General features: G+C 65.3%; 1 protein-coding gene across 1 annotated transcript; it reads right to left on the reverse strand.

Moving 5' to 3' along the window:
- Positions 1-314: 314 nt before the first annotated feature.
- CD81 (CD81 molecule) lies at positions 315-22,076 on the reverse strand. Its single transcript, XM_032879922.1, has 10 exons — positions 22,026-22,076; positions 19,142-19,254; positions 15,772-16,078; positions 5,927-6,041; positions 2,933-3,030; positions 2,210-2,284; positions 1,888-1,992; positions 1,396-1,497; positions 954-1,040; positions 315-871 (listed from the first exon to the last, which is right to left on the reverse strand). The coding sequence occupies exons 1-10, from the start codon at positions 22,074-22,076 to the stop codon at positions 809-811; spliced, it is 1,116 nt and encodes a 371-aa protein (XP_032735813.1). The 3' UTR covers positions 315-808.
- Positions 22,077-26,659: the final 4,583 nt, after the last annotated feature.

The following is a 26,659-nucleotide window of genomic DNA, read 5'->3' on the forward strand; positions in this document are numbered from 1 at the left end:
GGCGCGGAAGGGGCCGGTGTCCGCCCTCCGCAGAGCCGGCCCCAGGAGGAAGGGGAGTCTTGCAGGCCCCCACCTCAAGCACCCCCTACCCCCGGCTCCGCCCCTCTGGGCGGCGGTGCCCAAGGACTCCGTGGGGCAGTGAGGCTGGGTGGAGGTTGCCGAGGGGGCACGGGGGCACCTGCCATGTGGAGTGCTCTTGGGGGCCCAGCACGCCCCGCAAGGTCCGCAGAGCCAGCCTCAGCCCTGCCGGCCCCTCTGCGCCTGCAGCGGCCCCAGGCTCGGACGCCGCAGGCACAGGGACTGTTGTTAGCATGCCCGGATTCTCCTTCTTTATTGAGTGACTTGGAGGTGTAATTACAGTGGCAGGTGACGCGTTAGAAAGGACAGGTGCGCTGAAGGCGTAAGGCTGCTGCGGACCGGCTCTAGACAGGCGGCGGGGGAGGAGCGGGGGTTAAAAAAGGCAGGAGCCGCGCAGCCCGGGAGGCAGGTGGGTGGGCCGCAGGGCCCCCAGCAGAGGCCTGGCTGAGCAGGCAGAGCCCCTCGGCCCCAAAGCAGGGGGGCCCCCGCCTCGCCGTCCCCAAGGCCCGCTCCCATGCCGTCTATAGGTGACTTCAGCCCCGAAGGGAAACGGGGAACTTCAGGACAAAAACGAAACCTCAGAAGTAAAAAGGCTAATAAGTGTAGCAGAGTGATGCCGGAGAAGTTATATACACGGGCGGTGACGGCCCTCCTCAGAAACGTCCGGTCACTCCGGGGGCGCTGCAGGGTCCCCAGTGGTCTGCCCCACAGCGCCAGCGGCTGCGTCCGCTCAGTACACGGAGCTGTTCCGGATGCCGCAGCACAGCACCATGCTCAGGATCATCTCGAAGATCTGCGGGGCAGGTGGGGGGGGACTGTCAGCACCCGCAGCCCTGTGCGGGTGCCCTGGGCAGATGCCCGGCCCGCGCACTCACCATGATCACAGCAACCACGATGGCCGCAATGCCGATGAGGTACAGCTTCCCCGAGAAGAGGTCATCGATCTTCTGGTGGCAGTCCTCCTGGGGGGGGGGGGGGGGGGGACAGCCAGTGGACGGTCAGGGGCGCAGGCCCTCAGGTCCCCACAGTCCCGCAGCACGGGCTCGTTGAGGAAAGAGCATGGGGAGGCTTGGTCCCTCAGAAGAGGTGTGACCAGCGCCTGGTCTCTGCCCAGTTATCTCACACCCCTTTTAAAACAGACTCGGGGTGGGACGTGGCGGGTGCGTGGTCTTCTGCTCAGGTCGCTGAGCCGCACGCGGATGGTGCTGGCCCGGGAGGCGGGCAGAGACCCGCCACTCCCAGGGGCCCAGCCTGCCAGCGCCCACCGGAGCCCCCAGGCAGCCTGGTGTATCCCGGGACCCGGCCAGCCCCGTGTACCTTGAAGAAGTTGCTGATGACGGAGCTGCCCGAGGGACACAGGTTGTTCTTCAGAATGGACGTGGTCAGCGCGGACAGCGTGCTGGAGCCACAGCAGTTGAGCTGCAGGCACCAAGACGCCCGGGTCAGCCCCACGCCCTTGTGCGCAGGCGACCCGTGGGTAGATGGCCAGGGACACACAGCCTGGGGAAGCTGAGGCCTGGGGAGACGCCCTGGCCTGGCCCAGGATCAGGAGCTGGGAGGTTCCAGGGAGAGAACAGAGCCGGGGGCTCCTCTCTTCCCCTTCCTCCCACCACACCCTGGCCCAATGGGCTCACCTGGCTCACAGTGGGTCCCTGAGAACACCCCCCCGGGGCACCCCAGAGAGTGCTCTGCAGCCCGCGAGGTTGCAGCACCCTCCTGCTTCTGAGGTCTGCGCTGGGGCCAGGCTCCACCCCAGCCAGGCCTTACCCAAGAGGACCGCCCCCCACCCCCCAGCAGCTCCTCCCGCACCGTCTCATGGAAGGTCTTGACCACGGCCTTGGCGTTGTTGGCGTCATCGTCCACCACGGCCTGCTGCAAAGCCTGGTCATAGAACTGCTTCACGTCCTTGGCGATCTGGGGGTGGGGTGTGCGGAAGGGGTGAGGTCACAGCCACCGCAGGGACCATCCCGGGGGAGGGGGCACATGTTCTCCTGGCTCCCCTGAGAAGGTGCCCCAAAGAGCACCCTGCAATCCAAGGGTAGGCCCAACCCCTTCCCCACAACCTGAGCAGCAGGCCCTCCCCACCCCCAGCTCGGCAGGGACGGGCCCACTGCTGTGGTCTCAGGCTCACCTGGTCTTTGTTGACAAAGCCCCAGATGCCCGCAGCTACTTCACAGGCAAAGAGGATGACGAGGCAGGTAAAGAACTGGGAAGGCCGTGCAGGACCCAGAGGGGAGAGCAGAGACACAGGGATGAGGGCAGGCATGGGGCAGCTTAGGGCTGGCCGTGTGCAGGCGACAGATGCCCGAGTGACCGGCAGCCCATCCCCACCCCAACCCAGCCGGGGATGAGCCGCATCAGGGGGAAGACTCGGTCCCAGCAGTGGCCTGCCGAGGTTCTCAGCATCCCCGGGGGGTTCGGGCCTCAAGTGACCCCTGTCCGCACCCCACTCCTCCCTCTCCCTGTGGGAAGGGGGTCATCATGACACGAATGCCCACTGCCCATGCCTCCTGGGCTAGCTGGGCCCCAGCTTCTGCATTAATGTTGACGAGGAACTGGGACGCGCCCCTCATTGCTTCTGGGCCTTTGTATTAAAAACAAAGAAAAACCACTGTAAAACCACGAGCTAGGAACCAGACGTCACAGTAATAGGACAGGGTGGGGTTTCTGAGCCACACAGGGACGACAGAGGGCTGTCATTCCAGGAAAGGTCCCTAGGCCACCCAGCGAGCCCCTGCTCCAGGGCCACACTGCCAAGCAGGGGGGCCCATCTGAGCAGAACACAGGGAGCCTCCAGAACTCGGGGTTCTGCCTCTGCACCGCCTTCCTGCCCCCACCTGGCCCCAGGCCTTACCGTCCCCAGTAGGCACTGGGACTCCTGGATGGCCCCGTAGCAGCCCAGAAACCCGACGAACATCATCACGGCACCCACGGCAATGAGGATGTAGATGCCTTTGTGGGGGAGCAACAAACACTCTCAGAGTGCGACGTCCCCCCGAGGGCCGCCCGTCCCAGTCCCCCTCCCTGGCCATGGGCACACCTTCCACCCAGGGCTCGGGCCACCCTGCCCTAGAGGAGTGGCAAGGGCACCTCGGCCTGGCCGCGGGGCGAGTGCCCCTCCCATGTCTCCCTGCCCCCCGCCCCCCCGCCCCCCCCGCTGCGGCTCTGCACCCCGGGAGCTGGGCCGCTGGGGACCGGGCCAGGACTGACTGGCACAGCAGTGTGCTCAGAGAGCCCTGCCTGCCGATCTGTGCACTGCCTTGCTCCCCGCTGAGGCCGCACACGGCCTGCACCCACTCTGGTCCCTGAAGTCTCTGGGACTCAGCGGGGGCCGCAGAGAACCATGCGCTCCTGGTGCACAGGGCCATGCCCACTGTGCCCGGGCAGGGGGTCAGATCCAGCGGCTCCATGTGGCTCCTGGGGCTGGAGGAGTGGGCCCGAGCTGGCTTCGGGGGGACAGGAGCCTGCCGGCGGAGGTGGCCTGGCAGCTGGGGCGACCCGGTCTGCAGAGGATGGCGTGTGGTGTGGGAGGGAGATTTCTAGGTCAGCACGTGGGGATGCCCATGTGCTGGGCACGGGCTCCTGGGGATGCAGGAAGGGCCAGGACAGGGTAGGGGGTGCCTCTGGCCTGGCCACACTGCCCTTCTCAGGGCCCATGGCACATGGCCCACGCAGACAGGTCTGGTTCCAACAGGCGCAGTCGAGGACCCACTGGGCCCTGCAGTGCTGTCCTGGATGCTGAGGAAGCCCCCTAACCTGCCCCCCCCGCCCCTACCAGCCTTGGACAAAGAGCCCTTGTCAGGGCCCACATCTGCTCCCCCGCCCCCCTGGCAGGCCCAGCCTGCCTCAGGCGGATCCAGAAGGCCCGTCTTTGATGGGCAGGGACCGGGCAGCTCACGGGGGTTGCTGCAGGAGCCCAGGTCCCCAGGCAGGCCTGCCAAGCAGTCCAGTGGCTGAAGCTGCTTTCCCAAGGGCAGCCAGAAGAGGCACGTGGGGGCCCCTGCAAACCAGGGTTAGGCCCCACAGTGACAGCCCAATGTGGTACCTGTGAGGGACAGGCTGGTGGGACAGTGCCTGCGATGCCCCCTACAAGCCTCTCGTATGGAACCACATCCCTCCTGGAGTCCGGGCACAGCCCTGCAGCCTCACTCCTCCTGGGAAAGCCCAGAGCAGAAGCAGTGGACCTCTGTGTGCCCGGCCCATTCCCAAGCCTGCGCCCAGGGTTCCTGAGCCCTCCCAGCCCAGTCCTGAGCTGGACCAAGGGGGCCTTCTGCTCCTCTACCATACTGGACCAGACAGAGGACTGTGAGAGCAGGAGCTGCTCCGGCCATGAGGTGGGAGCGGGACCCGTTCCCAAATCACCTGCCTACACCCACGGCACCCCAGATCCTGGAGAACCACCCCAGACAGGATGTTGCAGGCTTGAACCCCTGGGGAAGGAAAGGGGGACCCTGGGAGGAGGTCTGCAGGAGACAAACAGCTCTGATGAGTCTGGAAGGCCCTTCCTTGCTCTGGGACACGTGAGCAAAGCTGACCACCCTGCTCCCGAGGGTGCCCCTGGTGGACCCTGGGTGACGGTTCTCAGGAGTGCCTTTGTAATGGGCAGGCGGCCGGGGGGGGGGCCTCTCCTCAAGAGACTCAAACCTTCAAGGGGGCTCACAGCCCGGGGGAGCCTGTGGATCTGGAAAGGGGAGGCTCGGGACCCCCTCCAGGGGCAGCCAGCCCTGGGAGTCCACAGCCAGAGCTGCAGGCTTCCGTCTCCAGGGAGGAAAGGGGTCACCCTGTCAGTGCTCCCGGGTCAGACCTCTCCTCCCTGCAGCTCCGAGAGGAGCACAGCCTGGGAAGGACACACATCCCCTTTGTGGCCCCAGGGGACCCTGGGCCATCCCTGCTTCAGCAACCAAGCGTCCCCGCCAGCGCCTGCCCCCTCCCCTGAACAGCAGCTGGGAAGGACTCAGCCCCTGCTGGGCCGCACACAGTAGGGCGGCTGCTGGCCCTAACATGGAACCCCGAACCCGAAAGGCCCACACACACTTCCCACCCCGCTGCCGGGCCTGTGGGGACCTGAGAGGCCAGGCCAGGCCGTTCCTTTAAAGGACAGAAACTAAGGCCTCCAGAGCTCCAGGAGGGCCAGGCCCTGCCTCCTGCTGGCTGGGGACCAACCTGAGGAGGAGGGAGGCTCTGCAGGACAGGGTGGGGCAGGGGTGGGGGCGCGATCCCCTGAGGGGGCCCCAGCTGGTGCCTGGGAGGCAGGCAGCCTAATAAGGCAGCAAGGTGTGGCTGGGGGGCGGCCTGAGTCACACTGGCCCCTGCCTCACCCTGGGGCCCTGAGTCTCCCTCCCCCTTGCTCCAGCTGCCCGGGCCGCCAGTCCCACTGCCCAGGCAGGCATCCAGCCCCACCCCTTCCCTGCAAGCCTCCCCGAAATACCCACCACGAGACACGGCTCCCCTGCCCCCACCCAGTGGCCTCCAGCCCCCAGTTGGCCCCCAGGAGCCATCTGGTGGGGTCTCAGCAGCCCACACACCCCGTGCTGTCCCAGCGCTGCCTGGGAACCTGGCTGCTGCAGCCCCCGACCCCCGCCAGCCAGGCAGTGGACCCCCATGGAACCACGGACCGCAAGGCCCCAGGCGGGCCCGACTCCGCCCACACTCTCTCACCCTCTTGCCCAGAGAGCCCTTCCTGGCAGGCCTCGTCCGCCCGGCCGCCCAGCGAGCATTGCTGGCCTGGCCCATGCCCTGCCTCCTCCTGGAAGTCCTTCCTGACCGCCCGTGGGCAGCAGTTATGTTCAGACATCTTGACAGGTCGCTCCCGCTGGCCCCAAGCGCAGAGCCAGTCAGGTGCACTCACCTACGTAGAAGGTGTTGGGTGCAGGCCTGTCTCCGAGCTCCAGGTAGAGGAGGTTGGTGGTCTGCGGGTCATGGCGCAGCCACAGAGCCACACCCAGGATCACGCCCCCCGCCAGCTGGGGAAAGAGCGGGGGACATGGTTACTTGCCCAGAGCACCACAGGGGTGAGTGTGGGCCGAGCCTCCACCTGCCCGAGGGCTCAGGGCGTCCCTCTCCAGGTGGCGCTCCCAGGCACCGCTGGGGTCCAGGCTGCCTGCTGGCTCCACACGCCCGCTGCTGGGACCCGACACTTGGGACGGGTATTGGAGCGACATCCCCAGTCCGGGATGGGCACACTCATGTCAAAACAGCACTCATTTTTCCAGCCAAAGCTCAAATTTAGTTGGAGGCCCTGTGTTTTCATTTGCTAAATCTGGCCGCAGTCCACACCAGACGCAAGTACCCCAGGGACCGCTGGGCCTTCCTCCAAGTGGGTGCTCGCCACCGTCCCCAGCTCATCTGGGAACCCCGTGGAGGGGACTCCAGTCTTTGCTGCCAAGAGGAGAGAGGTGGGGGTCTGATACCACCAGGGCCCTGGTGGGGCCTGTGGAGGGAACGACAGACAAGGGGAGGCAGCCGAGGCCGGTGGCCTCCAGGAAGCCACGGGGCGAGGGCCTGGGCTGTTTGTGGGAGAAATCTTGCCGCTGCTGGGCCTGGGAAGGGAAGCTGCCGTGGGAGGAAGGAAGCTGGGCTCCCAGAGAGGCCAGGGAGGGGCTGCCTGGGCAGCAGGGGCAGGAAAGGGGGCTCTGCTCGGAGCCTAGTGGGAGGACAGAGACTTCCGGCTTGGGGAGGCCTTCCACAGACTCAGGGTCCTGATGGTCCTGCCAGCACAGGGCCTGGGGCGGGGGGGGCGGGGATGCTGAAGGGGAGCCCAGACCACGCTGGGCCTGGACTACACAGAAGCGTCCCACCAGCACAGGCCGTGGTGCGCCACTCTCGGGCCCCAGCCTCTGTCCGCAGGCCGGCCCAGCCCCAGCTGCCCCACAGACCAGAATGTGCTCCCAGAGCTACCGCCGCGGTGCGGGTCCGAGGGCCTCGCTGTGCAGCCACAGCCCCTCGCTTCCTCCTCCCACCATCTGTGTGCCGGCAATGGAGCCTTCCCCAGACAGCAGCAGACACTGACACCCCAAACACAGGCCTGGAGCTCCACATCCTACAGGGAGGAGAAACCCCCCAGTCCAGAAAACCACCTGGCCAGACCAGCACCTGCCTGAGACCCCTGCTGGGGAGCAGACCCCCGACACGGTGGCTGGTGGCGTGCACGCGACTCTAGGCCCCGGCCCCGCGGCATGTCCCAAGGAAACCCCCGCTGCTTCCCAGGCCCTTCCACCTGGCCTCCGCTAATAGTCAGGCTGGCGGGGCCCACGCCCCCAAGGCAAGGCTGCCCCCAACTAGTCCGGGGTTTCCTCTTCTCAGCCCCGTTCTCCCAGGTTCCAGGTCTGGTGGGGGCGGGCAGGCTAGGCTCAGAGGCTCTGCCCTTCCTCAAGTATAGGTGGGGAGGACCACCAAGGTCCCCTCCCATGGCCCTCTGGCCACCGCGTAGACCTCCAAGGGCAGGGGCCCAGACTCCCAGCATCCTGCGCCTCTCGGTGGCACCTGCCAGCCACGGGAGATGGCCAGGGGGCCCATGGGACGGCGGGGGCAGGGCAGGCGCCCCAGAGTCCCCGGCTCCTCCTGAGGTGGCTGCCATCTGGGGCTCCCAGGGAGGCGGTGTCGAGGCTGAGGGTTGCTGTGGTAACTCTGGCTTGAAACCGTCACTTGTTCTCTTTTGAAACTGTGGTCCAGAGCAGCCTTTGTGAGATGTCCCAGGGCGGAGGGGGAGGGGCGGGGAAGCCCCTGTCCCAGGCCTCCCGCTGTGGTCCTCTGCAGTCCTGGCGCCCTGGCCACAAGCCCGACGAGCCTCCCCATCGGCGGAGGGGGCGGAGTGTGGAGGGGCGCGTGGCCCCTGGCCAGCTGGGACCTCTCCCGTGTTCCCCATGTAGCCCCTTCACCCCAGCAGCCGGGGAGACAAGTGTCTTGGGGTGCATGGTCCTAAAAGAAGTGCAGGGGGAACAGTGCTGACCCCCCTCCCTGGTCGCCATCTCGGCTGCTTTGGCAGGGGCAGGCGGGGCGGCCTCTGACTCCCCCGCGGCCCCCAGGCCCGCAGCCCTGAGGGGTAAAGGGAAGCTGCTCCTGCATTCAAGGTTGGGGAGGGCTGAGTGTGGATGTGCTCCCTGCATGCCGGGGCCCCAGTCACTCCAGGCCCCGCACAGACCCCCGGAGTGGGGCCAGGTGAACACAGCAATGGCGAGGACCATCCCGTTCCCTGATGAGGAAACCCACGTGGCAGGGGGCAGACTGCCAGGGAGGGAGGGACAAAGACAGCACCCCGACCCAGAGCGGCGGGGAAAGCCCTCCGCAGGGAAGGCAAGGCTCCTGGCCCCCCACTCGCGCCCCGGTGGGAACGTGGGAGGAGCTGGGGTCAGTGTGCTTCCCAGCTCGGCCTGCACCTGCCGCCCCGCATGTCCACCCAGGGATGCAAACGTGCGTGTCCACACCACAACGTGGGCCCTGGCGGTCCCTGGCATCCCCAGCCCTGACCTGGGACTGACCCACGTGTCCTGCAAGCGGCTCACAGGCGGGGGAACAAGAACATGGTGGGTCCCAGCAGCAACACGAAATGTTCTCGGCGGACAACCACGCTGGGTGACAGCCACCAGACCGAAAAGAAGTTCCCTTTCTACACAAGTGTCAGAAGTGCAAATTACGTGCAGTAACAGAACACAGGCCACCGGCCGCCTGGGGATGGGGGACAAACACGAGCCCCTGGGCGCTTCTGGGGCTGCTGGACGTGTCCACGGTCATGATGCCGCGACTGTTTCACAGGGTTCTACCGACACCGAAGTCACACCCCAACTCCCCACTTGGGCCCCAACGTCTGAACTTTTTTTTTTTTTAAAGATTTATCTATTTATTTGACAGACAGAGATCACAAGCAGGCAGAGAGGCAGGCAGAGAGAAAGGAGGAAGCAGGCTCCCCACGGAGCAGAGAGCCCGATGTGGGGCTCGATCCCAGGACCCTGGGATCATGACCCGAGCCAAAGGCAGAGGCTTTAACCCACTGAGCCACCCAGGTGCCCCTCAACATCTGAACTTCTAAGCAACTTCTTCTGGGCCCCCAAAGATCCCAGCTGCCGTCCTGGGGCCAGCCGGGTCCCTGGAGAGGTGGGCTTCCCAGGGCCCACAGAAGCATCTGGAAACATCGTGCTGACATTTTGCCCACGGAACCGAGGTTTTAGGGTCAGAGAAGGGAGTGGAGAACTATGGAGCCTGGACGTGTGCTCCCCAGCAGAGATCAGTGTGCAGGGAGAGCAGAAGTCCTGGCACAGGGTGGGGCCCAGGGCGTGGCGGCCAAGGGTGCCCCTGGCGTCTCGGGGTCACAAGGCCATCTCAGCTAAGGTCCCAGCCACAGCGCCACGTGGCTGAAAGCACCAGTGCTGGGAGCAGCAGGTGTCCCCGCCCTGCAGAGCCCCCCCCCCCCCCCCCCCCCCGCACAGGGCCGCCTCTGCAGGGCTGCCCCCTGCTCCTGCCCCGGGGGGCCCTGCCCCACAAGGGGCGCCGCTGGGAAGGGCGCTGGCTGGCTGGGCCGCAGGGGAAGGTGCCACAGCGGGCACGGTGTGGCGGGTTCAGGACACTGTGAAAGATTCCGTTTCTGTTTCTTTCTTCTTCGTTTCTGAGAATTAGTAACTAAAGGCGTTAGCTGGAACAGGAGGGGCTGCCAAGCACGCTGGGTTCCTGCCCGCCCGCCTGGCGTTTCCAAGAAGTGGCTGAAAGGGAGCAAGAGGCAGCGGGTGCCGCCGGACAGGCCTGCTATGCCCCCCCACCCCGGCTGGGCCCCCTGCACCCCGAGCGATTGCCCCCAGCCCCACCCACACAGGCCCGGGGCAGAGAAGCCGCATGTGTCACTCACGCCCTCCCAGCAGCTGGCCGCCCAGGGGCAGGGGTGTGTGGGGGGGAGCTCCACCCGAAGGGTGGCAGGATAGGGCACCTGGCTCCACCCCAGCTCTGCTCCCCGACCCCCCACCTCCGAGGGTGCACAGGCTTGAGGGAGAACGCGCCAGGAAGCGTTCTTGGCTGGGCGGCTGGGGGGTCCTGGAGATTTACACCCCCCCCACTCCCCCTACCCCCCCTCTGCCCAAGCAGGGCAGTGAAGGCCGGAGGCAGGAAGTGAGGCCGGAAATGCCCCGAGGGACAGGGGTCTAAGTCAGAGGGAAGAGGTACAGCACAGATGCTCTGAGGACCAGTTGTAGAAGGTCAGAGGGGGAAGGAGGAGGTCCTGAAACCACCCCTTGAGCTGGGTGGGGGTCCTGGTTTCCCGCAGACTGACCCTTGCTCTCCACCCACCATCAGGGGTCAGGGCCAGATGCTTCCCTGGGTGATGCAGGCCCAACTTGGGCCTTCCGGGTGGGTGGCCTCCAGGAGCAGCCCAGGGCAGGAAGTGTGGAGGGAAGAGTAGGGACCCCCACCTCGGCCAGGGAACGGAGCCTGGCTGGAGGCCCCTGGACCTCAGGTAGCCCCCTGGCCCAGCACCTAGGAGAAGGTAGCAAGGGGTTCGTGACCCAGGCCCTCCTGGGTCCCACCAGCTGGGGGCTGCGGCAGCCACTTCCCACCAAGAGGTGAGTGCAGGCCCCCGCTACACCTCATCTCCTCTAGGGGCACATCAGAGACCCAACCCCACCACCCAATACCTGGGTAGTGAAGCCAGGAAGTGCCCTGCTCCCTGGCCCCAAACCGACCCCACGGCTGGGAGTCCTTCTGCCCCCTCCGCCCCTGCAGGGAGGGGCCTGCGGACACAGCCGTCCCAGGGGCCTGCCAGAGAAGGGCCCAGGACACGCTGCGGCAGGACCAGGCCCTGTGCCTCTGACCAGGAGGAGCTAGGCGGGCCAGGCACCAACTGCAGAGGAAGACGGGAGGCGGGTAGGCTCAGGAAGGGGACCGGAGAGCAGGGGGAGGACTCCCAAGGCAGGTCAGGGTGGCCTAATCCCTGTCCCTGGAGAGCCCCAGCCCTGCAGCCCCTCCAGGCCATGAAGCAGCAGAAAGACCTCCTCAGGTGGTCACTTGGGGACCTCAGACTCCTACCGCTCCGGCTGAAGGCTGAAGGGACAGCTCCAGCCCACGGCCTCACTGGCCCGGGGAATGCTACCTTGGGGGACCTGAAGGTCTTATCACCTTGAGACAAAGCGAAGGATGGTGGCCAAGCCCCTGGGCTAGGGAGCCGCACAGGCCCGTCAACCAAGCAGAGCCATAGCTGTGTGAGAAGGTGACCCCCTGTGAGCTCAGGGTGGGACAAACCCCTGCCTCTCAGAAGCCCCCGCCCCTCCCCGTCAAGACCAAGGGCACTGAGCTCCTGGGCTCAGGCCTCCCAGCCCAGGACTGGACACCCAGGAAGGTATGCAGTCCTCACGGAGGTGCGGAACTGAGCTCAGCGCCACCCAGAGATGACGGCACGGGTAAGATGGGGGACAGGGAGCTGCTCGACATTCCCCCAGGGGAACTGGGGCCAACCCAATTATGAACTGGGCCAACCCGGGCGTGGGTCACCCAGCCTGAGAGTCTGCAGGGCGCGCGGCCCTGGCTTCCTGGCTTCCACCTTCTTGACAATGACCATGGTACCCAGTCCCCGTAGGCAGGTGGGGCAGCACTAACTTCCAAAGTTAGAAACAGGGACAAGGGGCATGAACTCCCAGGCCCTGCTGGAGCTGCCGGGCCCCAGTTCCCTCCTCCTCTGTGGCTCCCAGCACCCCCTGCCCAGAGCACCCTCACCACCGACGAGAAGAACTTACGGGCCCAACCCCATCTCCTAAGCCCCTCGCTCTGGCCAGCTCCCATGCCTGGACAGGGTGGCCGCGCCGCCCCTGGCAGCCGGCTTAGCAAGGGAAATCCTCGGCTAGTACGGGGCATGGCCCCTGCCTGCCCATGGGCACTCCCTTAGCATCCGGGAATCTACCTGGAAGCCCCCACGTGGTCTTGTGAGTCAACACTTGCTCGGCCATCAGGACGGGCTTAGGCCAGGCCCCAGAGTAGAAACTGTGTGCTTTGGGGCCGGGGGCGGGGCAGGCACTGAGAAATCTAGAGGTTTCTGGAAGCATGCTGGGTCAAACCACATTCTGCAGGACAGATGGAAAACAACTCGGGAGAAGGGTCCTGAGGGCCAATTCCAGACGAGCCTGGTTCTCGGTCAAGGACAAGGCACACCAGCCCTGGGCAGCTCCAGGGCTGAAAACCACGCAGCCCTCACGGCATGCCCGGAGCTGGGCTCTCGGGTGCCAGGGCCAGAGGCAGAACCCCTGTGCCTCTCCCCCATCCCCACCCTGAAATGCTGGGCCAGTGCAGAGGTGATCGTCAGCTCCTCCCATGGGTGCCTGGACTTTGCCATATTGATCTGATGACCCGGCTATCGCCCTCTCCGGCTTTCAGGAGCTGAAGTGAAGCCACAGGGCCTGTGATTTGGGAGGATGGGTTTTTGGGTCCCTTTCCCTGACTGGACTCCCAGAATGAGCTAGGGATTGGGAATGAACTCAACTTCTGGAGGCAGACCTGAGCTGGTGGGGGGGGGGTGGGCACCTTGTGGTGGCGGGGAGGCAGCCTTGGAGCAGCACCCACCAGGGTCCCAGGCCTCTTGGTACCTGGACATCCTTACGGGGGTGGGGTGGGAGACAAAGTCTGTTCCAGGCACAGACCACACACTTCCTCGTCTCGTCCCAGCCCAACGGCCATTTCCCCCAAAGCGCTGCCACTCAGCCCGTCCACTCGCCCACCCCCTAAAACCGGCACAGGAAATCCCCACCCCCACCCTGAGCCTGCCAGGGTCACACATCCCCTCTCCGGGAAGGAAGGCGACAGAACCGCTAAGTGACAGACAGTCATGTGCTGTCTGGAAGCGAGAATTAAATGCCAGTTAGCGAGGCTTCTAATCAGCCCTGTTCCCAGCCTCGTCTGCCTGCCCCACCTCTGGACAGCAGCCACTAAAGGCATTAGGCTGGAGAAGGGGCCAGCCCAGGACGCTGTGCTCTCTCTGGCCGGCCTCCAAGGACAGGCCTGGGATCGTACCCACTTCACAGATGAGGAAAGCGCGCAGGGCTCACGCGTGCCAGCTTCCTGCCCCAGGTCACGGGGCGGGGAGCCTCTGCTCTTCCTGAAATGCCCGGCCGCAAGCAGGAGCCTGGAGTACCAGCGGCCTCTGCCAGGAAGCTCCGGGTCCCACCAGCACCGGGTGGATTTCCACTCCCTGCAGGGCAGGGCGTCTGCACCGTCCCCCAGGCTCGGCCGGGGCTGCTGCTGGTGCCCCCGCTCCCGTCCCTGCCTCACAGCTGGATGCCTGCAGGGCCAGGGAACCCTGAAGGCATACTGGGGGCACACCGCCTGGGGCCCCGAGTCCTGGCTCGTGGAGGAGAGAGACAGGCCTGTGAGCATGTGGGGTGAGCGGGCTCCTTCCTGGAGAAGCCGGCTGGACCGCCTCCGAAGCCGCTCCCAGGTGGGAACCTTTCCACTCCTACCGAGAACTGTGAAAAGGGCCCCGATGCAGTCAGACACCCGCTGTCAAAGTCTCCCGGCTCCCCCTCAGCACCCACACCTGCACGGCAGGCAGGGAGCCCGGCGAACGAGAGTCACCCAGCGCCCACGGAGCCCTTCCCCAGGGCGCTGCCCATGCCAGCCAAGGCGGGCAGTCTTCCTGCTGGCCATCCGGGCCCTACAGCCGTTTCCTGAGTTCGACCCCGAGGGTGTGAGCTAGTCGCAGGCCCTGGGGATGGGATGGCCAGACGCCGGGGCAGGGGGCAGAGAGGGGCCCTGCCAGACTGGTGGCCCCAGGCCCCACCCTGCTCAGCCCCACGGCAGGGGTGCGTGGGGCCACAGTTCTCAATGCCCAGCTGGGTGGCCTGGTGGGGGAGAGGCCTGGAAACATTGCCTTAAGCTTCAAAAAAGAGCAGCCCCTGGGGATGGGTCAGGCCTCCACCCCAGCTGCCTGGGGAACCACCAGGCTCGCCCAGGCGGAGCTGGGGGGTGAGCAGGGTCTGCCCTGGAGACCTCCCAGGCTGGGCAGCGGGGAGGGACCTACCCAGCACCGACACTCAGCCTGAGGACAAGAATCCGCTCTGCGAGACGTCCTCCACCTCCGCCCGCCCTCCACCTCCTGGTCAGGGCCCTCACCCCACATTCAAGCTCTGCTCAGAGGACAGCAGAGGGGCCTCTGGGTGTCCCCCCGACCCCCTACGGGCCCAGACCACAGCAGGCAAACACTAAACGAACACTGAACACCACCACTCTGGCAAAGGGGGTGGTTTCGGGGTGGTTCAGGCCAGTCCTGGCCCTTCCTGACAGCCCCACTGCTCCCCACTTCCCAGGCAGAGGCCAGTGGCCACAGCGGGCCCCCCATATGTCCTCCCCACCCAGGTGGGGTATGACCCCTCCACTCCACCCCCAGCTAGAGCTCAGTCCGGTCTCTGTCCTCCCCACCCCAAACACCTCACCGCCCCGACACCCGCACTGGGGTCCTCCCCGCTGGGACCCTCGGCTGTCCAGATGGGAAACAGATGCTCCCAGTCCCACGCACTGGCTCAGGGGACTGTTCAGAAGTTTACCCTCCCGAGTCTACTGGAGAACTACGCTGTCGGCCAGATGTGGTCAAGGTCCTTCCTGAGAAGGGGTGAGCCGCCTGGGGTGGCAGAGGGGTCCAGGACGGCTCCCAGGCACTGCCCAGGGGACTGGCCAAGCATTAGCAGGGCCGGGCCAGGAGAAGGGTTCCTGCACCCACTCCGGGCCCCTCCCCAACTCCAACACAGGCAGGAAACAGAAACAAAGCCAAAGCACCAGTGGTCACTGGCCAGCAGTTACCACCCAGGCCAGGAAAACGCAACCTGCTGGTCTGCAGCCTGGAGCCGGAGACCCTCCTGCACCCCTAGACGACCATCCTGCTGGCACCTCTCTCCAAGGCGAATGGCCAAGCCCACACCTACGCCCAGACCTGGGCATCCACTGGGACCCAGGCCCCAGAGGAGCTCAGAGACGCTCGGGTCCTCAGGGTCCCCTGCCCTGGGCCGGCCCGGAACGGCCGCCCCAGCCCCACTCCCCTCAAAGCCTCCGCAGCCTCCTGAGCCGGCGGGGACCGCAAGCTCGGACTGGCTGAGAGCGGAGGGGGCCGGCCCCACAGAGCGCGGCCCAGCGCCCCGCACGCAGGCCACGAGGGGCTGAGGCGGTTCTTGTGCGGGTGCCGACCCGGCCGGGACCCTCACCGCCACCCCCGAGGGCGGCGGCGGCACCCGAGGCTGGCCCGGGCCGGGCCAAGCCCGGAGCAGACGGTTCCCGAGACTCGGACCAAGCGCGCGCCCCCCGGCCCCCGCCCGGCGGCCCATCCAGGGGCGGCGGCCCCGATGAGCTCATGGGGGCGGGGCGCTGGGAGCCCCGCCCCCGAGCCCCCTCGGGGGCCGCGAAGCTGGGTGGTCCCTGACACCGCGACCCGCCGGTCGGAGCCCGCACCCGCCGCGCCGACCGCCATCCCCCCGCGGGCACAGACCCGAGGCCCCCAGACACCCCGGCCCGGCCGCGCAGAGGCCCCGAGGGCCCCGTCTCGCAGCCCCCACGCCCGCCCCGGACGACCCCACCTCCCCCCGGCTGCCGGCCCAGGACCCCCGTCCGCGCCCGGCGCCCACAGGTGGCCCCGCAACTTGGCGGCCTGGCTGCGCCCCCTGCGCGGGGCCTAGCGGGACGCGCGGCCTGCGGGCTCGGGGCGCCCCCGCCCGCCCCCGCCCGCCCCCGCCCAGCGGGGCTCACCCAGAAGACGAAATTGAAGACGAAGAGCAGGTACTTGATGCACTTGGTGCAGCCCTCCACCCCCCTGGCGGCGCGGCGGCGAGCGGCCTGCGGGCTGAGCGGGGCGGGCCGGTCCTGGGCGCGGGGCGCGGGGCGCGGGGCTGGCGGGCGGCGAGGCCGGGGCTCGGGCCCGGGGCGCGGGGCGCGGGACGCGGGGACTCGGGGGCGCGGGGCGCGGGGCGCGGGAGGCCGGGCCGGGACGCGCTGGGTGGACCGCCGCCGCTGCGCGCTCGCTCTCTGGCCGCGCGCGCCCCCCCTCCCCCGCCGCCTGTTATAGGGCGCCGAGGCCCCGCCCACCGGCCCCGCCCCGGCCCCGCCCCCCGCCGCCCGCGCGTGCAGCCCCACCCCCCGCGAGCACGCGCTCGGTCGGGGGTCAGACGCGCGCGCCCCCAACCCCCAGGTCGGAGCGAGGGAGGGGCGGCGCGGGGGCGGTGGGGGGGCGGGCCTGCGTCCAGGGGTGCCCTGGGAAGACCCTCCCCTGCTGTGGTCCTCCCTCAGGCGCTTTGGGTGGGTTATCCGAGTAGGCTCCCTGGAGGAGGTGATACACCAGTGATGGCGCTGCCCAAAGTGCTCCGGGGTGGGGACCCTGGATGAGTGACGAGGCCTACAGTCAGCCGGCCTGGCCTGAAGACCCTGGAACGGGATTCCAGGCCGCCAAGCCCTTGTCCCGGGGTTAGGGGACGTTGTTGAGCACTGTTAGAGGAGTCTGTGTTTGGAAAGGTCCCTGAGAGGGTGACTCTGGACCAGTGTTAAATGTCTAGGAGCCCCAAACCACCTATAGGACAAGCTCCAAATACAGTGTACTTTGTGCTCAAGCGGGTGGTGCTAGTCCCCCCAGGAGGCCAGCCCCACAGTGAGACCAGCTTCCTGAAGGAGTGGGGGCCAGGCCCTGCTGCCCTCCCTGCTGGCTGCTGAAGACGGGGAGGGGACCCGTCCCACAGGGGTCCGCCACCCCCCAGGACCTGGATTTGTCGTGGTACCTCACTGCAGTGTGGGTGGCCATGGGCGGCCAGCCGCTTCAGGGTTAATAGGGGAAAAAATCAAAATGCCATTTACTCAAAGGTGACACGGAAGAACGCCCAGATCTTTCAAAATCAACATCTCGGAAGAATATAGACATTTATCGCTGATTACCTGAGTGGGCCTGCCAAAGCTGAGGGCTAAGTCCTCAGAGAAAAGCCTTCCCTGGCCCTCTGGAAGGGGGGCAGAGGGGGACCATGAGCATGGGAGGGGGCAGAACCTTGTATGCTGTGCCCCTGGTGCACTGGCCCTCAAGACAGGTCGGGTCCGGCTGGCATGTCCTAAGACTAGGCATACATCAGTGGTTAGTGGGTCCCACCTGTGTGCCAGGGTGCTGGCCAGGGCGCTGGCTGTGGGAGCTGGACAGCCAGGACCCCTTCCCTCAAGGACCCCGCAACCATCAAGCCAATGCTGGGAAGGATAATTTAAGGGTAGTAGCAGCTGGAGTGCTCCAACAGCACAGGGTGCTTGGGGGATGTACAGGGGACCCAGGCCCTGAAGACTGAGAAAGAGCCAGCCAGCCCTGCCGGGTGCTGGGAAGGAGCCTTTGCAGCAAAGCGGGTCATGTTTGGAGGAAGAGGAAGGGAGCCAGGAAATGGGGGCAGATGGGGGAAGAGAGCTAGATGCTGATGTTGGGGCAGGCGGTGGGGTCAGGGGCCAGCACTCGGGTCTGAAGCCCAGCACGGGGCTGCGTGAGATCTGAATGTGTGGGGGCGATCGGAGGGTCTCTGCACGGGCCTGGCTTCTGCACTGGATGGGGACACAGGTGAGAGCAAGCTGCCTCCGCCCATAGTGGGGCCACTTCGCAGGCATCAGGGGCTCCCTGGAGAGTGGGCCGTGACGGTGTGCGAGGCCACCTGTGGCTGCCTGGCGCCAGTGGGCTCCAACTCCGGGTCCGCGTCTGAAGTGCCCTGCCCAGTGGCCCACCAACTTGACCTTGTGAGGACAGCAGGGGACCCACCAGCCATGTTTCAGGGTCCTCCAGAGATGCCGCAGGAGGAGATAGAAGGAGGTTCAGGTTACAGACAGGCTCCGGGGCTCAGGAAGCCCAGAATACCCCAGCATCTGCCGCCTGCAAGCCGGGGACCCCGGAGTGCTGGTGTGATTCAGCCCAAGCCTGAAAGTCTGGGAACCAGGGAGCCGGCGGTGTACGTCCCAGTCGGAGGGCTGGAGAAGATGAGGTGGGACGCCCCAGGCAGGAACAGGGGGAGAGTCTGACTTCCTCCACCTTCTGGTCTAACCAGGCTTTAAGGAGACCCGGTAAGGCCCACCTGCACTGGGGAGGGCCACCTGCCAAGTCCACCAACTCCAGCTCCTGTCATCCAGAGACACCCTCCTGGACGCCCCTGGAAATAACGTCCCCTCTGGGCCCCCTGCAGCCAGTCTCCCGACATGCCACACTGAACATCACAGGCAGCTGTGACATGACCCGGGTGGGAGTGATGGGGGCAGGTGGGTGTCCAGGGTGTGCGTCCTGGGAAAGGATAAGCACCCGAGGGGCTGCACTAGAGAGTGGGGGGGGGGGCGCGGGCCTGCCTGTGCTGTGCCTGGGACGGGGAATGTCCTGCCCTGAGGGGGGATGGTTGCCCTGAGGGCAGGTGGGGCTGCTGGTGTGATGGCCTCAGGAGGGGCAGCGTGGCGGGAGCACCTGGCCTCCGCCGCTCCTCTGGGTCTGGCTCTGAGTCTTCTGTGCAACTTGATGCTGGTTCCTCAGTTTCCCCATCTGTGGCAGCGCATCTCCCAGTATTTTCTGGGGGGTGCCATGGGAGGACATGTCCAGGCATGTGGAGCAGGGCCTGGCCTGGGGGAGGCAGGAGGGTTCGGCGTCCTTGGGCTTGCTGGACCCAGAACCTTCTGGGGCAACGGCAAGGGCCCGAGCTCACTGCTCCCACGGAGCACATGCTCTCTTGGGGGAGTCACTGAGCCGCGCCTCTGCGCCTTGGCCTCTTGTGGGAATCGACAAGGACCTCCCAACAACACAAACAGGCTGTTTATGGGGCGGCTGCTCCCAGACCGAGTCGGCCACCACCCTTGCAGCAGGCAGAGACCAGGGGGCAGGCCCAGAGCCGGACAGCCTTATAGTTAAAAAAAAATAAAAGAAAGAAAGATAAGAAAAGAAAAGAAAGAAAAAAAAAAAACGTAAAATCTTGCTGCGAGCAGCGACCCGTCCGCGAAGACATCCCACGGGGAATGCCAGCAGACAGAACAACGGACCCGGCAAAAATGTAGCAAAGGCGGTGTAACAGTTGTGCGCTGAAAACTTCAAGACGCCGTGGAAAGGACCTGAAGAAGGTCTAACGTAGATCGATACCCGGTGTTCTCGGACTCGAAGACTGTGCTGCCACCGCGCCCGACTCCCCGAATTCGCCCACAGCCTACACACGGCCGCTGTTGGAACCCCGGCGGGCTCTTCACGGGCTCATCCTAAAGTTCACAGGGGCCCATACAAGCTCAAGGAAGAAGGACAAAGTCGTTGGACTGGTGTTTCCCGACGTGAAGCCCCGGGAGCTGTGGCCATTGCGACAGGATGGTGCCCAGCGCGGAGACAACTCAGGAACCCCAGGGCACGCTCGAGAGCCGGGCAACACACCACGCATTCCTGGCCGGTTGGCTTCAGTGGGGGCCCTGAGACAATCCAGGAGACCAAGAACAGTCCTTTCCAGCCACGGTGTTGGGAACCCCTGGGTGTCCCCAGGCCACAGAGCCAAGGGGCCACACTCCACGCCCTGCCCCAAAACCAATGCAGAATGAGCTGAGATGGGTCTCGGTCCTCGGTGTTAGACCATAGTCCTTCATGTGTGACAGCAAAGGCGCGAGCAAAATAAGAAAAAACACCCAGGTTAGAATTTTAAAACTTTGTCGTGTCAAACGATATCACGGAGGACGTGGAAAGGGAACCCACGTGTTGGGCGAACAAATTTGCAAATCGTAGGTCTGGTAAGAGACGAGTATCTAGGACCTGAGAAGAACAACTCACAGCCCCCTGCCCCCGGAATCACCTTTTTTTTGGGAGAAGACATGAGATGGCCCAGAAGCTCACGGCCTCCCGCCCGCCGTCGGCCACCATGAGAAAGACAGACAGCAGCGGCGGTAGCACGGGTCAGTGAGGGTGTGAGGCAATCGGCAGGGCTGTCGGGGTGGGAAATGCCGCCGCCGCCGTGGGGCACAGACAGCAGTTCCTCCAGACGCTAAACTTAGAGTCACCGTGTGACCCGGCGGTTCCCCTACAGGCTCTGGAGGGCCCACTGGCAGAGAGTGGGTGTTAGGTGGGTGGTGACGGTTGCACAACCCTGTGAACATGAGAAAAAAGAGAAACAAAACACCACTGAGCTCTCCGCTTTGTTTTGTAATTCTTTTTAAAGATTTAATTTTTCTTTTTAAGTAATGCCTACACCCCCCGTGGGGCTCGAGCTCACTGCGGAGACCCGGAGTCACGTGCTCCAGCGCCTCAGCTGGCCAGGTGCCCCCCCACCGTACCCTCGAAATGAGCGGAGACAGTGTGAGTTCTGTCTCCGTAGAGCTGAAAATGGGGAAGTCTCAGGCGTGTTCTGGTCGGAGGCTGTGGCCGGAGGGAGATGGGGGTGGCCAGCCAGGAGTGGCGCGACCCGTGTGCTTGATTTGGGGGGTCCTGTTGGTGGATGCAGCGGGCCGAGGGAGTCAGGCAGACCCAGGGAGAAAGGCGTGTGAAGGAGGAGGCTGAGACCAGGCTGACGCTTGGGCCAGCCCAGCCCTACAAGCAAGAAACAGACCCCAGGCGGCTGGGCCAGATTCTCCCTCGCCCACACCTGGTCTTGGACTCCCGGCCTCCAGACCGCGAGAGACTAAAGGTCCACTGTCTACACCCGAGTCTGAGTTGTGTGGCCTCTGTGCGGCCCCGCGTGGCCACAGGCCCACTGCCGCCCCTCCTGCCACATTGGACGTGGAGTCCCCCGGTCCGGGGCAGTTGCTGGCGGGTCCCGTGCTGGTCCGTCCAGCCCTCATCGAGGGTTCTGTGCTCGGGGAAGACCAGCCTGGCTGGTGCGTCGGTTCTGCTAAGACCCACGGCTGCCCCTTGCATGCAGAGGGATGGCGCCCCAGCGGGGGGCTCACAGTGGCCTGCGGGCAGCCTCGATGGGAGGGGCTTCCTCATCTACCCCCAGAGCTGCTCTGCACCAGGGCCCCGGGAGGCAGCGACTGAGGGGCCGAGGTCAGAGCCCGTCCTGTGTCTTGGTCTCTCTGTGTCTCCCTTGGGCGACAGACGTGTGCTGCCGCGACCCCGGCCTGTCGTGGCCACTCCTGTGGGTCTGCCTGTGCGCCTCGTCCCCAGGGCTGGGGCACAAGCGTCCAGGACGCCTTCTTGATGGGAGAGGGCAGAACCCATTCAGTGATTCCTGGCCGTGCCGCCCGCTCCGGCAGGGACACAGGGCTGGCCCAGCAGCGGCAAGCCGCGTGCTACTCCGGTGAGCTTTGTGGTGGCCAGGGTTCTGCAGGGAACCAGGGCCCGTGGATGGAACACGCCCCGAGACACTGACTGGGGGAACTGGTTCCCGCGGTCGCAGAGGCTGACGGGTCCCGAGGGCTGCGACCGGAGGGCCTGAGCACCAGGAGAGCCCCCGCGTGTGTTCGGTCCACGTCTGGAGGCAGCAGCCCGTGAGCCAGGCAGAGAGGGGGCAAGCTTGCCCTCCCCCGCCCTCTGTGCCCCTGGGGACCTGCAGAAGCCCGCCCACCCTTCCCCAGGTTCATCTCCCCGGGAGACACAGCCCGACCCCGATAACGTCGTTTTACCTGCGTCCCCTCTCTGAAGACCCCGTTCTCCAACACAGTCTAGCTCTGTGGCGCCGGGGTCAGGACGGCCACATATGAATTTGGGTGCACCGTTCCACCGGTCACGGGGCGGCCACTCTCAGCCTCCCGAGCAAACACCCTTTGCCTCTTCTGATGGAAGCTGGAGCAGGAGCCTCCCGGCTGCCCGTGGGTCTTGCCCCAGGAAAGTCATGTCTCGCTGACCGGGTCAGAGCTCTCTGTGGGCCCCGGAGCCCCAGGCTCCCAGCTTGTTGCTCCTAGGACAGCACCCTGTCCTTGCTTCTGAGGGTCCGCTGCTGGCCTCTGCTGGGTAGGACACCACCCTCCCGGCTGCCCTCTGAGTCCAGCTCCGAAGGGGCCTGTCCAGCGCCGGGCCTCCTCGCAGCTCTCAGTGGCGCTGGCGCCCCACTCACCGGATCTTCCTCCTTGCCCCGGCAAGCCGGGTGTCCTCCGGGGTCACCCATGGAACACAGACAACTGGTGGGGTTTCTGGCTCTGTCGGCTACATAGCTGGGTATCAGAGATACCCGGATCCGAATCCCTGGGGCCTGGGACTGTCCCCTTCGATGGCCAAGGAGGCTTTGCAGGTGTCGTTAAGGACTCTGAGCTGGGGGGACCTAGCTGGGCATCAGCACGAGGCCCACGAGGGAGGCAGGGGGACAGTCAGCGGAGGAGGTGGTGGGAGAACAGAAGCAGATCCGAAGAGGCTGCCCTCGCGGCTTAGCAGACAGAGGAACGGCTATGGGCCAAACTGGGCAGCTCCAGATACTGGCACGGGGAAAGAGGGGCTGCACCCTGGGGTCTGCACAGAGGATGGGACCCTCCAGCACCCCGAGGCCCCGTTCTGGCCCCTGGAGCTGGGCAGAGCCACAGAATGCGGCTTCCAAGCCCCGTGCGTGGAGTTATCTGTTCTGTGTTCTAGCGGTGATAGGAAACAAAGGCGCAGGCCTCTCCAGGTAACGTGCCGCTGGGGTGCCCGCATTTCTGAGGTCCTGCATTTTTTTTTAAGATTTTATTTATTTATTTGAGAGCGAGAAAGCACACGTGCAGGGGGAGCAGCAGGCAGAAGGAAAGGGATAAGCAGATTCCCCGCTGAGCAGGGAGCCCCCCGATGCAGGGCTCGATCCCAGGACCCCGAGATCATGACCTGAGCTGACGTGACATGACGTGAAGGCAGACACTTAATGACTGAGCCACCCAGGTGCCCACATCCCGCATTTTTATCTCACTTTGTGGTATGCACTGAATTGTCCCCCCGCATTCACATGGTGAAGTCCTAGCCCTCGATGTGGCCATATCCGGAGCTGGGGCCTCTAGAGGGGGTTGGAGGGAACACAGGGTCATGGGCCCTGATCCCGTGTGACCGGGATCTTATGAGAAGAGGGGATCAGGACACGGATGTGCACGGAGGGACGATCCCGTGAGGACACGGGGGACCCTGCCCTGCCAGCCCCTGCATCCCAGGTGTCGGCCTCCGGGACGGGGTGAGGGTGACGGCCTGCTGTGCGAGCCCCGTCCGTGCTGTTTGCTATGGTCACCCCAGTGACTAAAGCACTGCTTCCCAGCATGTCTGGCAATGACTTAGCCGCATTCCAGGAGCCTTGCAAGGGGTCAAACCCTGCGTCTCAGGGGTGAGCCCTGGCACAGACACGTGTATCCAACTGAATATTCTTTCCCTGCAAGGGAGCAGGCTCAGGCTTGGACTCTGATAGAACCCCCACCCCGCCCCCAGCTCCTGCAGCTGCCTCCATATCAGCCGGGCACCGAGCGCTGTGTTCGCAGGGGGAGGCCAGGTGCAACCCATGCCGTTATGGGGACGGAAGCTGGTGCGAGGGTTAATGGTGTGTGTCCACCTGGCCAGGCCATGGAGAGCCAGATGTTTGGACAAACATTAATCTGGGCATGTCTTTGAGCATGTTTCTGGATGGGATTAACGCTGGGATGCGTAGACTGAATAGAACCTTATCGTCCCTAATGTGGGTGGGCCTTACCCAATCAGTGGACGGCCTGACTCGCACCAAAAGGCTGAGTGCAGGGATCTCTTCCTGATGCCCGTGTGAGCCAGCACATGAGTCTTTTCCCGCCCTCAGGCCCATGCAGACATGCTGGTCTTCGCTTCTAGACCAGCACTCACAGCCGCGGCTCCCCTGGGGCTCCAGGTTGCTGACTGTGGGTTTCAGGAGTGTCCGCCTCTGCCGCCCCATGAGCCCACCCTTTGCAACAAACGTCCGCTCTGGCTTTTGCTTCTCCGGAGAATGGGGGTGGAAGTGCCGTGCCCTTGGAATTGCTCCAGGAGCCTGCCGTCATCGCGGGAGCCGGTGCCAAGGGGCCGCCTCCAAGGAGACCAGCCCATACTCCCCCTCCCGGGCCCAGTCCCCGTGTCCTCCCAGGGACAAGCCACTCCACACCACCCAGCCTCCCTCCAGTGACATCCCTGCACACCCGCGCATGCGCCGACGGCCTCCCCCCCGGGCCTCGTCAGCCTCACTGTGGCCTCGCTCAGGAGACTGGAAACGCCAAGCTCGCAGCACGCCCTGTCCTTCCAGGCCGCCGCAAGCTCACGCCACTCACCCGCCTCCACATGGGCCAACCGCTGCTTGCCCCGGCTTCCGGTGCTCGGGCTCGGCCCCCCCACCCTGTCTTCGACCCCCAGCCCTCCCTTTCCACCGCGCTCTGTGGCCTCACGGGGGCAGACCCGCTCTTTGTCACCTTCCCAAGAAGCTTACCTCTCTTCCCCCGGTTGCCATTGGTTGGAAGTCGGTCATGTGACCGCCCTTTGCGCTCATCGATCGGCACAACGTACCCCGGCCGGCCTTCTGGAGCGAGAGAGGCGTGGAGCAGGGCCGAGTCCCCAGCAAGGCCACCGAGATCTGCTAACAGCGGCAGGCTCCCTGCGTGGGAAGGAGCCCGTCCAAGACCGGCCACACTGGGTCCAATCCCATGAGCTTGCCGTCGTGTGCTGGCGAGGTCCTGTGGAATTTAATTAATTTAAATGTTTTTTCAATGTCACTCTCTCCTGCAGGGGCCCTGTTCTGTAGTAGTCAGGACAGACCAGGTTGTGCCGTGGTAACAAATAAACCCGAGACCTACGACGGCCTGACCTGGGCCTCGCAGCCAGGCTGCTTGCAAGGACACCCAGTGGCGGAGGCTGGAACCGTGGGGAAGGTGCGACGCCGGTGGGATTCCGTGAGGACCTTTCATGGTGACTCGGCAGGACAAGAAGGAGATGGGCTCAAGCAGGAAGGCCCGCTCATGCACAGAAACGGCAGCAAACGTGGAGACAGACCCAGAAATGCGGAACTTAGCAAGGTCAGAAAGCCAGGCGCTTCCAGAGCCAGGATTTTAAACACTCTGTGGAGACAAAGGCCCGGTGCCACGCCCGAGTAGGGGCATGGGAGGCAACAATCAGAAGATGGGCAAGGCCTGTCGGCGAGAGCCCCCGGCGATTGCCATCGGTGTGGCAGGCAGTCACAAGGATAAATAAGCCAGAACATTTCCGATGCTTCTATGAAGCCACTCGTGGCACAGTCGGGTGTGGGCGGGGTGGTCCTCCTCTGTCCTGAGCCGTGTCAGTGGGGACAAGAGGCCTCCAGGGTCGCCGTGCAAGGGGAAGGGAGCGCCGGGGGACGGGGCGATGGCTTTGGAGAGGCCACTCCTACCCACGTGCCCCTGGCCAGGAAGAGACGGCAGGACCAGGCCAATCGCCTTGTCCCGTCTCCCTGGTGTCACACCCTCGTGGCCACCCCAGCCCGATGGCGTCCAGCCTGCTTCATCGCCGCTCCCGAACCACTTGGCTTCGATGACGCGCCACATGCCGCTTCTGTGGCTCTGTCGCAGTGGGTGGCTCGCCATCGGTGGCCTTCCTCTGGCTGGAATGTCCCGCTGTCCAACATACACGCATGCACACCCGTACGCGGGCAACGCACACCCACGTGCGGACGCGCCCACACGCGCCTCCTCACTCGCTGGCCTTACAGCTTGGAGCGCGTCGCTGCCCAGATTCTGGGGTCCTCACAGGCGTCCGCGCCGGGAGGGACCGCACCGCGGCTGTGTGGCTGCCAGCTGTTCACACCGGGCTCCCGTGAAGAACGCAGAATGCAGCGCCCGGCGGGAAAGCGGGAGGCTGGGCAACGCGGCGCTTCCACTGGCACGCGGGCAGCCACGCGGACAGCCGGGTGGGCAGACGCGAGGGCGGACGCGCTAAGGAGACCCAGCGACGTCTAATCCTCGGGAAGCATGAGCCCCGAGAGAAAGGACTTGGGATTCGCGTTTGCTTTATCCTCAGGAACGGAAATACTCGTTTTGTCCAAAATAAGCGCTTTTGGGAATCTTGATTTAGAAAGCAACAGCCAACATGTTCATTAAACAGTAGGCAGGCTGAGAGCTCGCCCCCTGGCTGGGCCGGGACCCCCGCCCCCAGCCCGGCTCTGTTTCCCATCAGCCGGTAGCTGGTCTCTGGCTGACGCCCAGCCGCTCAGTCTCCCAGCTACTCCTTTGGCGTTTTGGGGTTTGGATCCTTATGGTCTGAAAGTGACCTGGCGCTGGGTCGCTGGTGGGGGGAGGGGTGCTGCTGGCTGCCACACGAAGGCCCCTGGGGCACAGATGCCCAGAGCTTCTGAGAAAGCCCTGCGGCGGCTACTGGAAAACTTGCATGAACCCTTTCTGAGGAGTCCAGAGGGCTGTTCTGGGAAGGGTCTGGGAAGGCCTGGGAGGCCCGCGACCGCCCGAGCCAGGGTGCTAAAGGGCGGCAGTGGGACCCGATAAGGGACGGCGGGTAGGGGTGCAGCGAGGGCCGTGGGCTGCTCCTCCTGGGCCTGTCTCTGGAGCCCAGGAGTGGGTCAAAGCCTGCAGTGTGGTGAGAGTCCTCAGCTGACCGCGGGCTGGGGGGGCTCTTATTGTCACGTGGCCAAGATGACCTGCGGCTGAGGAGAGCCGGGCCGGGCTGGCCGGGGCACTCTGCGTGCAGAAGGCAAACGTGGGGCCTGGCACGGGCCGTCTTCCCCCGGGCTCCTCCTTCCTGGAGCCCGGCCTCCGACGCCCGCCACGA

This window comes from Lontra canadensis, unplaced genomic scaffold (assembly GCF_010015895.1).
Source record: "Lontra canadensis isolate GAN:19392208 unplaced genomic scaffold, GSC_riverotter_1.0 scaffold66, whole genome shotgun sequence".
NCBI classification, from domain to species: Eukaryota; Metazoa; Chordata; class Mammalia; order Carnivora; family Mustelidae; genus Lontra; species Lontra canadensis.